Here is a 12900-nt window from a genome sequence, read left to right on the forward strand (position 1 = left end):
CGGAGAAAAATGGCATTTTTCATGGACAAAGGAAAGATACTCCTCTCAGAAAACGTACAAATAAAAAGATACTTTTAGATGTTTAATTGCTATGTGGAGCATTGGGATCGTTAGACAAGGGATTAATGAACTAATTTTTGAGAAATGTCAATTTTGGTCGAAATTGAGTTTTTTTCACTTATTTTGCCTGTAGCTTGTAATTAGCCCATGCACATTGCTCATAATTAGCCCATTCGACTCATTTTGCCAGCACGGGTCACATATTTCTGTCATGACAACTCTTACAATGTGTTTACAATCATTGGTTTACTGGCTGCTGATACAGCAGGAATACTTGGTCAGCATTTGCTGTAGCAGTTTGTAACATATTTTCAGAAACCCTCCACCTTCCCCAGCTCCACCTGTATAGATCTGCTAGGGGTAATTCATGTACACTATATTGTACATCAGCAGCATGTCTTACTTGCTCACAGCAAGGTGTTGTGTATGTATTGGTAGTAGCAAGTCTCGTACTTGCTCTGCAGCAGAAATGATCAGATAGCAGATCTATTCCGCCAAGACCAAACATATCAACACTGTCATATCCATTACCATGACAAACACTCCAAGTGTGAATTACTTGTAGCATATCTATACAGGTGGAGCTGTGGAAGATGGAGGGTTTCTGAAACCATGCTGCAGACTGCTACAGCAGATGCTGAGCAAGAATTTGAAGCTCATTAGTTCATTGGCTGCTGATACAGCAGGAACCAATCAGCTGTGCCCTATAAAGAATAATGTGATTGCACTCAGATTGAGTACCTATCAGACAGTGCCATCTCAAGTTTCATGACAGAACTTTGTATGTGTGTATGTGTGGTGTATGTTAATAAATAAAATATAAATTAATAAGATATTATTGCTTTTATTGTGTTTTAAATATAGGCCTAAATGTAAAATTGTTTTTTAATGTCTTTGAGTTAAGTATCTTATGCTCACCAATGCTGCATTTATTTGATCATAATAAATCTTTTGTGACATTATAAATGTCTTTACTGTCACTTTTCATCAATTTAATGTATTCTTGCTTAATAAAAGTATTAATTTCTTTAAACTAAAACTCTATGAATGTGCAAAATGATTGACAGGCAAAGAACATTTCTGATTGGCTAAAGTGGGGGCTGCCTCCCCCTTTTTTCTGTTCACAGAGTGTAGTACACAGAGATAGATATGATACCTCACCTATTTCAGTGATATCTGTCATATAGTAGGGACATTTTATGTGTGGTATTCTGAATAAATAGTTTTTCAACAAAAGGTTTAACTAGACAATGGACAATGAACAGGATTCAGAGTATTATCAAACCACTGTGGAAAAGAGGCGAGTAGCTTTAGGCATTCAGAGCGAGAGAGAGTGCAAATGTATACTTGCATGTGTCTGCGTATGTGTATGTGCTGTACCTATATAGACATGTTGCTGTGAAGTTGTACATATCAGATAGCAGTTACACACCGAGTGGTTTAATGCTGACTTGTTCTGTGTTGAAGGGTTGAAACAGTAAACCTTGGGAACGCAAGCCTCGCCACCTGTGCTGACCTGATCCGCTGCTCTTTCTCAGAAGTGGACCGCTGGCTCTTGCTTTCTAACCACACTATAATCCTCTTCCCCGGTTCCATCACATGGCATCGTTTGATGCACGCAATGGTAAGGCGATGTTAGGAGTGTGTGTGTGTGTTGAGTAGCAGTCTTAAGATTATACATGTGAATGTGATTTTCTTTTCTTAAATGTGTTCAATTATATCCCAATAACACTTACTTGAAGTGTGAAACTCTTACACAAGCAAAGAGCTAAAGGGGGAAATGAATGACACATACGGTTCTGGTGGCTTTTGGTGACGCTGTCTGAGTCCAGAGCGTGGTAGAAGTCATATGCAGATCGACCGAGAAGATCTTCAGGACTGTAACCCATCAACTCAGTAACTCTGGAAAAGTGAGAGACAATTAACATTAACACACACACACACACACACACACACACACACACACACACACACACACACACACAGAATTGTTCTAAAGCTCTCAGCTATTTTCTTTGATCTGCACAAGCTTAGTATTTTTTAAGCCAATTAAATAATGATCCATTTCATGTGATTTGTTTGGCTGATATCAAGAAATGGAGTTTTCAGAAACCTTGTGTTTTCTAAGGGTGAACAATTTGAATTTATGCGAAATTACATATATATTAAATATTTAATATATACATAATAAAGGATAATATACATATACCAAAAATGTATATTGATAAAAATGGACATTGAACATTTTACACTTTACACATTAAATTGGACCTGCTGAAGGGAAAATTATTTATAAAATGTACTAACTATCTTATAAATGCTCTTAATATAATAAATCTATTTAATACTGTTAAGAAAATCGATAGTTCTAACACAATTGTTTGGTAAGCCACACTCATTTATTATAAATGCACTCACACACACACACACACGCATGCAGGCACACACACACACACTCAAAAAAGTGCTACATTAAAATAAAAACGTATAGTTCATTATTTTTTTATTATTGTAGTTAGACAATTTATTAGTTATTTATTTTCTTAGTTATTTAGTTATTAAAAATTGCCCATTTCTTTCTTCCTTTTCTTTAAAAAAAATATATATATATTTTTACATAACATTTTCCTTGTCATGGTTTAAGTAATTTTTACTCTTTAATCAAGAACACAAGGCAATGTGTGATTGTGTGTAATGAATGTGACAGGAGTATTATTTAGTTATGAAAGTGTCCGTTTAGTGTATTTGAGCTTGATTCTTGTACTGAAGTTACATAATGCCAGACAGCTGCAGGTCACTGACTCTGTATGCATGAGTGTGTCTGCAGGCCTCTGTTCATTAAAGAGCCCTCTATTCATTCAACTAACCATCTCTGAGCTGATGAGGCAAAAGACACACACACACACACACTAGGGGCTGGGGTGGATCTTAGCAAATGGCTGAGAAAAGTCTGCACCTACACAAAAACAGGTGATTTTTCATAATCTATGAGTAAAATGGGGAAAACTGTTTAAAAGCCATTTTGAAATACAACAAATAGGTTGTTTAATGAAGGCCTTGTACTCCTCTTTCCATAGAGGCTGTACTCCAAAAATGAAATAACCATGGTTTAGACCAATCTTTTCTAAATTTGTATGCGCTGACATCATAATAATGACCATAATTACCACTGGATAGCTGCTTGAGTAAGTCAAATGACTCTACTTTTCTCTTATTCTCAAAGGTGACATAAGTCAGAGCTCTTTTAGAAAGCAGGGAACACTTTCAAAAGCTACTACGGAACATTGCAACATTTAACCAATCATTACATCCATTAAACATGTCTCATCTGGTCTTTAATATAATGTGTTTTTCAGTTGTTGTTTTTTTTTTTCTTTTCCATTTCCTTATGCAAGCTTTACAGACAAACCGGCCATTATCCAACATGTATGCAGATCAATGACATGGCACTATATTTTTTATATAGTTTATATTTATTAAAATACTACTCCTGTGACATGAATTTCCCTCTTGTATAATGAGCGTGTTTTCAATTTTTTTTTTTTTTTTTTTTTTGGTGTTTTGGTTGTGGTGTTCGGTGACTGACGTCTGTCTAACTCTGCATAGCATGACACGCACTGATGACGTGTGATGTCTGTGCAAACAGGGTGCGAGAGGGTATGTAAAACATACACTGACAGGCAGGTAGGGCATCCTACCGTATGCCTCGGACTGAGGAATATGATTGGACGAACATTTTATGGTCCTACGGCTTCCACAGACGATATAAAAACATATAAATACATTTAGACCGCTTAACTTAGTGATTGCGATCGGGATGTAAAGAGACTTTTCAACCAGCATAACAAATCATGTTTTTGAAGCAAATCACCTACCTTGCCTTTAAGAGTACCCTTTATTGATGGTGTCTAGCATCACAAATTTCCTGTCATTAACAGGAATTGTGTTCATGTTTATCATTGAGTGACTCCAGCATCAACTGATAATACAATAAACTGCACATTTACTCTAAGAACACAGGTTTGTGTGTTTGGAGAAGGGAGGTACCTGTCATCACAGTAAGTAAACTTCATGTCCATGCTGTGGCGACTCAGAAACGCCTTGCTGTCGAGTGGTGTGTCGATGTTTGATGGATGTGGAATGGGCTCGCACATCATGACTACACAAGTGAGCGGCGGCTCTTTAAAACCACAGAGCACTCTTGTGGGACAGCTGTTACACACCTTCAGGTGCCCTGTGCAGTGCAGGACCTGGAAGAACAACCATTATGAGTTACAAAAAGTTTGACTCCAGGTAAGCGATGATCATAAAGGGGAAGTTATTCACCTTCCAGCTGGCTGACTTGAGGTTGACGGTGCGCCCGCGATTCGTGACTGTGCATTTCATTCTCATGAAGAAATCCCTTTCGGTGTTCAGCTCCTTGCCTTTCTTTCCCATGCCTGCAGATTTATACACACACACACACACACACACACACACACACACACACACACACACACACACATGTTTGTTTTTGTGAATTGTGGGGACTTTCCATAGACTTCAATGCATTTTACACTGAACAAACTGTACATTCTATCCCCCTACCCTGCCCCTACCCCTAAACCTAACCCTCACAGGAAACTGTGCAAACTTTTACTTTTTCACAAAAACTCATTCTATATGATTTATAAACCCATTTACATTGTGGGGACCGCTGGCTGGTCCCCACGATGTAGGTGAACTCAGGTTTATATTACATCATGGGGACATTTGGTCCCCACAATGTAATATAAACAAAAGCACACACACACACACACACACACACACACACACACACACACACACACACACACACACACATTAGAAATGGGCCAAAAATCCCAGGAAAACATTCCAAGCATTCTTCTTCTGTGCATACGGAAGCTTAAACTCAACAGAAATATTTTTTCTTAGTTTATCAAATTCCAAAACATCTTACAGTACCTTTGGCTTTAGATATTATCACTTTTATAAAAATAAATGTGTAAGCTAACACTAAACAGAATTATTAAAGGATTAGTTCACTTTCAAATAAAATTTTCCTGATAATTTACTCACCCCCATGTCATCCAAGATGTCCATGTCCTTCTTTCTTCAGTGGAAAAGAAATAAAGGTTTTTGATGAAAACATTCAAGGATTATTCTCCTTATAGTGGACAAAATTACAGTTTCAGTGCAGTGCTAAAAGCTTATGCTGTATGTCCTACGCCTTCCCTATTCTACTTGCAGAAAAAATTTAACTGGTGCTACGTTCGTGTTCCGTAAGTAGAATAGGGAAGGCATAGGACATACAGCGTAAACTTTTTTAAGAATACGAAAGTGCGGCTTTGGCGGAAGCACTTGGAAGGCGATCATTTGTGTTTATAAAGCATATACATTTACATTTTTTTTCGAAAATGACCATCCGTTTTACTAGATAAGACTCTTATTCCTCGTCTGGTATCATTTAAAGCCCTTTGAAGCTGCCTTGAAACTGTAATTTTGACCTTTAACAATGGAGTCCATTGAAGTCCACTATAAGGAGAATGATCCTGGAATGTTTTCATCAAAAAACTGAATTTCTTTTCGACTGAAGAAAGAAGAACATGGACATCTTGGGTGACATGGTGGTAAGTAAATTATCAGGAAAATTTTATTTTAAAGTAACTAATCCTTTAATAATAATAATAATAATAATAATAATATGTTTCATTTATATAGCGCCTTTCCCAAGCTCAAGGACGCTTTACCATAAATCAATCAGTTATACAAACAATCATTTGGACACTGGGCATTTGCCCAGTCCAGAACAAGAGCCGATGCAGTTGCATATATTGTTTATATTAAATTGTGCAAGACATTCAAATCTATAACAAAGAACACATGTAGATAGCATATAAAAGGTAAACCGTATAAGCATATAAACACAGTGAGAGATACATGAATACACATTATGACTGATAATATTGGGAGAACAAATAGGTTTGGAGCTGAGATTTGAATTCATCAATAGAGGTAGTTGTCCTACTCTAAGTGTAAGTTCAATTACAAGCTGAATCTAAATATGACTGTTTGAACAGTTAATGTACGTCTTATTCTTAACTTATTCTCAGCAAACAGTATGCCATTAGATTTTTCCTGATGTTTGCACAAAAGTTTTAAAGGCACAATATGTAAGATTTTTGGATTAAAATATCCAAAAAACACTAGAACAGTGTTATATATTTCTTTTGTACTTGGACACAGACCGTGTCTGTACATCGCCTATTAATAACATCATACATGTGTTACCCTCGATTTCCTTTTCTTTTTTTTTTTTTTTGCTGAGCAAATGCACAGAGTAATGTTATAACAATTTTCAACACACTCGCATGCATCTAATACAGGGGTGTCCAAACTTGGTCCTGGAAGGCCACTGTCGTGCAGAGTTTAGCTCCAACTTGCCTCAACACACCTGCTTGGAGGTTTCTAGCCTACAATAAGACCTTGATTAGCTGCTTCAGGTGTGTTTAATTAGGGTTGGGGCTAAACCGCAGGACAGTGGCTCTCCAGGAGCAGGATTGGACACCCCTGATTTAATATGTTAAAACAGTGCCGTGTTACCCCACATACACTTGACCGGAAGAAGCGGAAGTGGCAACTATGGCATAATAAAAGTTCCGCTGCTCTTGAGCCGTGTGTCGCGCTCGTCTCTCAATTTTAATTATTGATAAACTAACCAAAGAAACAGTTTGTGTTCCAGAGAAGAAAGAAACTCATACAGGTTTGAAATGACATAGGCTGAGTTCAGCCTATGATTTCAGCCTTTACAACAATGTCAGACAAATCATGAGCCAATCATTCACCAGCATCTGCTGAATAAGAGGGTTTTGGTTTGGCCACATGACACAGGTGACCACCTGACCCTCTCAACAGCTCTATTAACAACTCAAACAAGAAGTAGCGACATGATGCAACGTTTTATCATAGTGAAGGAGGCAAACACCTGATATAGCACAATGGAACTTGACCTTAACAACACAGAGGTGAAAGTGTGGAGGTCAAATAAAGGAGACAAAGAATAAAATGGAAAGGGGTTGTGGGTTGATGGTTTGGAAGGCATGATTGTTTTTTTTTTTCACATAGCTAATTCTCTCTTATGAAGCTATGTGTTTTCTTTGCATTAAGCCTTTACATACTTATTTTGGTATTTCTGAAAGTCTGTTTGTAGAAGCGATAAAGTTTCTTGAGAGGCACATATGTTCACCTCGCTCCATCTCCTTTTCCTCTATGCCTAAAACCACTTTAGCCCAATTCATCTTAAACGAGAAAAGCCCATAAGAAAGCATGTGAAGTCAATTTTACACTCAGAGGCCATGCTGAACTATGCTCTGAAATGTTGGACGCAAGAGCTTTTGGTCATTTAGAATTTGGTTTGTTTGTTTGGTGTGAATGTGGTTTTCCAATCTTAATGATACTCAAATTACACTGATCAACTGTAAATGGTCTTCACACTGATTGAAAAGACCAACTGAAAATACTGATAATGTTTCTAGCGCCATTTAACACATTTTTCCCATGAAAACATTGCAGAAATATGACTTTTTGATTTTGATTTTGTCAGGGCCTGTATAGGATATGCATGTAATGTCACAGTCGGCCAGAGTGACTGCGGTCACTTGCACCGAGTGGCAAAAAGACTGGGTGGGGGCATTGGTTTTCAGCATGAATGCAGCAAAAAACACACAAAACACATTTTGAAAATGGCAAAGAGCCATTGAGATAATAACTGATATAAGTGATGATCACCAGGATTTAGACCTACCTATTGTATGTATATAAAGCGTTCACAGGCAAATTTGCTTTATGTATTTCCCCGGCATCAAAATCAGGCACACATAAATGTCAGGATTACTGGATCTTTGGCAAGTTGTAACAGGAACACTATCGAGTCCAACCTTTAGTTTAACTCATGTTTTCACGGTTTCCCCTATTAAATCCAGTCATGCAGCGGGCTCTTTTGCCACTCAGTCCGGCTGAGGGGGCGTGTTCCGGCGGGAAAGTGATGTCAATGCATACCATTTTATAGGCTGACCTCTCCATATCACTCAATTTATCTACTTCTATTTGATTGGCTGTTCTCTAAATTTGTTAATACATTTTTTAAACATATTGCGTAGCTGTGCTTGGAGTCAATTGTTTATTTGTGATAATGCGATGAAAATACGGTGGCCCGCACATGACATGCAGGGTAGAAAAAAAAAAAAAGGCTAAATCGTGCACACTTTTTAAAAATCGAGGGAATGAATTAGTAAATTATGCGCACAATTAATAAATCGAGGGAATGAATTTACATGATTTTTTTTCACGATGTCATGTGTGGGGCTCTGTAGAAACATGCCAAATTGTGCAGACATAATTTTTGGCAAGGCTGTCATACAAAAAAATTATGTACAAACAGCAGGATTTGAAACTAGTGAGGCTGAATAAACAAAAGTGACATACCGGCTTTGAGGCTGAGGTTCTCACGGATCTCTTCATGGTCACAGGGGTGAGTGAAATCAAAGATGCTGTGCCCTGTTAGTTCCACCTACAAAGAAAGACATGCAGATGCTGTAATTTCTTTAAATGTTTTTGACATGGATGAATCTCATAAAACCTCTCATTATATAACACTACTGGTTCAAAAGACTGGGGTCAGTAAGATTTTTGTTTGAAAGAAAGTAATACTTTTATTCAGCATAAAGGGCATATTAAAGTGATCAAAAGTGACAGTGAAGACTTTTATAATGCTACAAAAGATTTCCATTTCAAATCAATGCTGATCACAAGGTGCTTAATAAGCAATATAAGATATAAGATATTATATAGAAGATATTAAAGTAAAGATTTGAGTTAATGACCGCTAAATCTCAGTTTTGCCATCATAGGAATAAATTACATTTTAAAATATATTAAAATAGAAAACAATATTTTAAATTGTTAAAATATGTGATAATATTGCAATTTTTACTGTATTTTTGATCAAATAAATGCAGTCTTTGTGAGCATAAAATATTTTCATAAACACTAAAAAAAAAAAATATTAACAACCCCAGACCTCTGATCAGCAGTAAATACAACTTGAATTATAAAGAAAATTAAGTCTACTTTAATGAATGAATATGATTCATTATTTTTTTTTTAGATTATTTTCATGGCTTTTTGCCCTAAAATACCTAATATCTTAACATTTCTTGTAATTCCCATTATTTTTTAAGGTTGATTAAGAAAAAATTAAAACAGTAAAACAAATACTGCAATAATATTTTTACAATAATACACCACTTTTTATTTTTAGTACTGAGAATTTTTAGCAATACGCATTATTTTTAGCGTATACATTTTTATTTTGGTGAAATATGACCTGTGCATGTTCTTGACAAGTTTTGTGAGATTCACAAACATTATGTATCTTTGATCTTTATTATAATGGAAATTTATTTGATAAACAGATAACAGGCCATAGTTCTACAAAACAACAGCCATGAGTAAGGAAGCAATTGGCAGCCAGGAGATAAGTCCAAGAGCTTCTGCAAGGGTACGAAAAAAGTGACACATCCTTCCTCCCATACAGTGCTGGAAGGAAACGGGCTTGTGCTGTGGTTAATAATGGCATCTCGTCTGCCTATGATTAAGGGAACCCAGAGGAAATAAATGCTAAACAGACAAACAGCTAATAGTAATGTGACTAAAGGTGAGTATCTGATTCATTTCACTGCAGACATCGCTGGGCCTCTGATTCTCACCTGTGTGAGACCCATGAATTTGTTGATGTTCTCTGATAAGAAGATCATGTCTCCGTCTGATGTAACCACGGTAATGAAGCCGCCCAGTGACTTCAGATACCAACTGTCCATCAGTCTGTCTACATCTGTCGTCTCTGTGGCAGCAACACAGCCTGAAAAGCGGCACAAACACGAGAGTTTCAGAATGTGTGTGTGCATGTGATTGTGTGCACACTCACTAGTCTTCCTCTGGCTCTTAAATCCCTGGCTGATGTCCAAAATAAACAACAGCAACTTCATCCTGCTACACTGAATCCTCCCAACAACACTGACCTCCCTTCTGTCAGTGCCCTCAGCTCCACATACACACACACACACACACACACACACACCTACACCCACACACACACACCAACATGTGCTACAAATACCCACATATACTGACACACAGACACACACACGCCCTGCTGTTTGATGGCACTAAATCTGAGTGTTTCAATTTAAAGAGGAAAACTTAAACTCCAGCTGTTACCCTGTATATGGAAAGCCCACATCTGTGAGAAACATATGAGAAGGGGTTATGCAATCCAAGCCAATATTTGTGATTATGCTTCTCTGGAGATCATAAGCACTTTTGTAAAAACATAAAGTTACACAAGGCAGGGCAAATATACAATATAAAGTGCATGCTCTAATATATGCGTATTCAATTTCTGCTGCACAAAAATAAATAATACAGTGAGGTCCAAAAGACTGAGACCACACTGAAAGCATTTTTATTAAATTATTTTTTCTTTTTGAATTTTTTTTTTTAAATCCTAAAAATTACACTTTATAGCATAAAAAAGCAATAAATATTTAAGAGTGATGTCAAAGAAAGAACTCTGTTGTATTGTTAATTAGTAGACTACACTGTATATATTATAAATAATAATATATAACCGCTTGTTAAAAAAAAAAAAAAAAAAAAAATAGCTGATAAAGTCAAGTGATCATTTGGAAAAACCTAAATTCCCACATGGTTGGTAATACCACCACTGAAATGTGGACGGGGTGCCAGACTTTGGTTGAGTACTGCAGTAGATCTGGCAGAGCTTCAGGAGGGAGGTGGAATGGACAAGGACACGGAGAACAGAGCGGCTCCACACTGGGGGGTCGGAAGCTTGTGATTGCTCCAGTGTGCTTCCTCCAGATAAGAAACTTTCTCAAGGCCCATTGAGAGCCCAGGGCTGGATTTGGGCCGAGCCTAGAGACCGTGGCCCCAGGAGAATTAGAGTTACGTCTTTGAAGGGGTTCTTGCCTAACAGCTTTCATTCTGAGATGAAACAAATCTGCTCCCAAAATTGGGGTTTCAGAAATTGATTATGTGGAAGAGAACTCAACTAACTCAATCTATCTACAAGGGAAAATGATGATCTGCTCTGTAGAAATATTGACTATTGATATGTCAAGATCATGCAGAACAGCTGGCAACACTTCTGCCCACAGAGATTAGATGTTTTGCCTGACATAATATGGAGCTAAAGGTTAAAAAAAAAAAAAAAAAACTCAACACCAAACGACACAAAAACAAAACACTAAACGAAACAAAAACTAAACACTCAACGAAACAAAATCTAAACACTAAACAAAACAAAAACTAAACACTAAACAAAACAAAAACTAAACACCAAATGACACAAAAACAAAAAGACAAAAACAAAACAAAACGACACAAAAAAACCCCACCAAATGACACACACACACACAAAAAAGATACAAACGACACAAAAACAAAAGACAAAACAAAAAACAAAACCTTGTAGAGATTTGTTTTGTAACAAATCTACAGACCTTTTATATCTCTGAACTTTGACCAGAATAAACCGGAGGAAATGGCATTTTAAAGCCTCTTACTGACAAATGCAACAACAATCACCCCTACATATAGTTTTCAGCCTAAAATGACTTACAATCCAAAATGATATGAAATGAAATAATTATGTTTTGTTGTGATACTAGGCCTATTTGAGACCGTAAAGATACACAATCGTAGAAGTAGCAGTGAGTCATTGATTTCAATGAGATTACATCTCGTCAACCATTATTGCATAACATATTTTTGGAGCCGCCCATGGGCGAAAAGAGCGAACATAGAGAATATCAGGGTGAATGACAGAATCAGTTCTAAGCATCAGTGTAGTGGGAGTGTGGATCTTATGTAAAAGGTGTTTCCCATGCACCCTCAGCATGGGTAGGGTGATGGAGGGAGGAGGAGGGGATGGATGGATGTGCGGCGCCAGAGTTTGCCTGTGTTTTGGCTGGCCTGAGACGGAGAGCGCCAGCCTTAAAGAAAGCACCAATCATGCTTCCAGCACAGAGCTCGCAGACCTGCTGATAACACTATCTGATGTGCCATCTCTTACTGACAGGGCTGCTTTTCAATGTGTCTTTCCCCTCCTTCTCTCCCTCCCTCTTTCTTTCCATTTCTGCATGTAGCGTGAACCTGAACATTTGACTGTCAAGACACTTTAAGTCCAACAGTGCAAAGTCTTTTAGTTACTCCAAACTGAAGGAACCGAGCTGATTCTGCGTTCTAACTGCATGCTAATTGTGTTCCCTGTCCTTGTAGTGTCTGTGCAAACACAGAATGGAATGTCAAATGCAGGAGCTCCTTTGTCCAGCTTCCGGAGATTCTAATTTTATAATCAAGACACACAAACAATACGAACATGCTTACATCCTCTTGCCATACCTGCTTTAGACAAAGAAACTTTCAAAAGACCTGGGGCCTGATGTATAAAACGTTGCATACTCACAAAAAAAAGGCAATGAAATGTGCGTTAGCAATTTTCCATGCACAAATCAAAAACAAACTTAAAGCATAACATCTGCGCACTGTCTGCACACTCTACACCATGTATACGCACTCTTTTACTGTAGTGAGCGAAGTAATTAAGCAGTCAGAATGATTTAAACAGTTTTCATTTTTATAGACACATTAAGATGATAATATTGAAATACTGTATGAATGAGAAACCAGGAAAAAGGAGCATTGTCAACATCATGCTGAACTTCTCGTTTTGTGTTCCATGGAAGAAAGAAAGAAAGTAAA

The 12900-nt window shown here is 37.3% G+C and overlaps 1 protein-coding gene across 2 annotated transcripts in view; it reads right to left on the minus strand.

Annotated features, from left to right (window-relative positions):
* epas1b (endothelial PAS domain protein 1b) overlaps positions 1–12900 on the minus strand; it is a 51880-nt gene that overhangs the window by 15246 nt on the left and 23734 nt on the right. For both annotated transcript variants that reach the window (XM_067386993.1, XM_067386992.1), the window contains exons 3-7: positions 9828–9979; positions 8545–8629; positions 4387–4499; positions 4108–4310; positions 1856–1962 (exon numbers count right to left, since the gene is read on the minus strand). In XM_067386993.1, coding sequence (XP_067243094.1) covers positions 1856–1962; positions 4108–4310; positions 4387–4499; positions 8545–8629; positions 9828–9979 — 660 coding nt within the window. The remainder of the gene's footprint in view (positions 1–1855; positions 1963–4107; positions 4311–4386; positions 4500–8544; positions 8630–9827; positions 9980–12900) is intronic.

The sequence above is a fragment of the Chanodichthys erythropterus genome, chromosome 5 (genome assembly GCF_024489055.1).
Source record: "Chanodichthys erythropterus isolate Z2021 chromosome 5, ASM2448905v1, whole genome shotgun sequence".
In the NCBI taxonomy this organism is placed as follows: Eukaryota; Metazoa; Chordata; class Actinopteri; order Cypriniformes; family Xenocyprididae; genus Chanodichthys; species Chanodichthys erythropterus.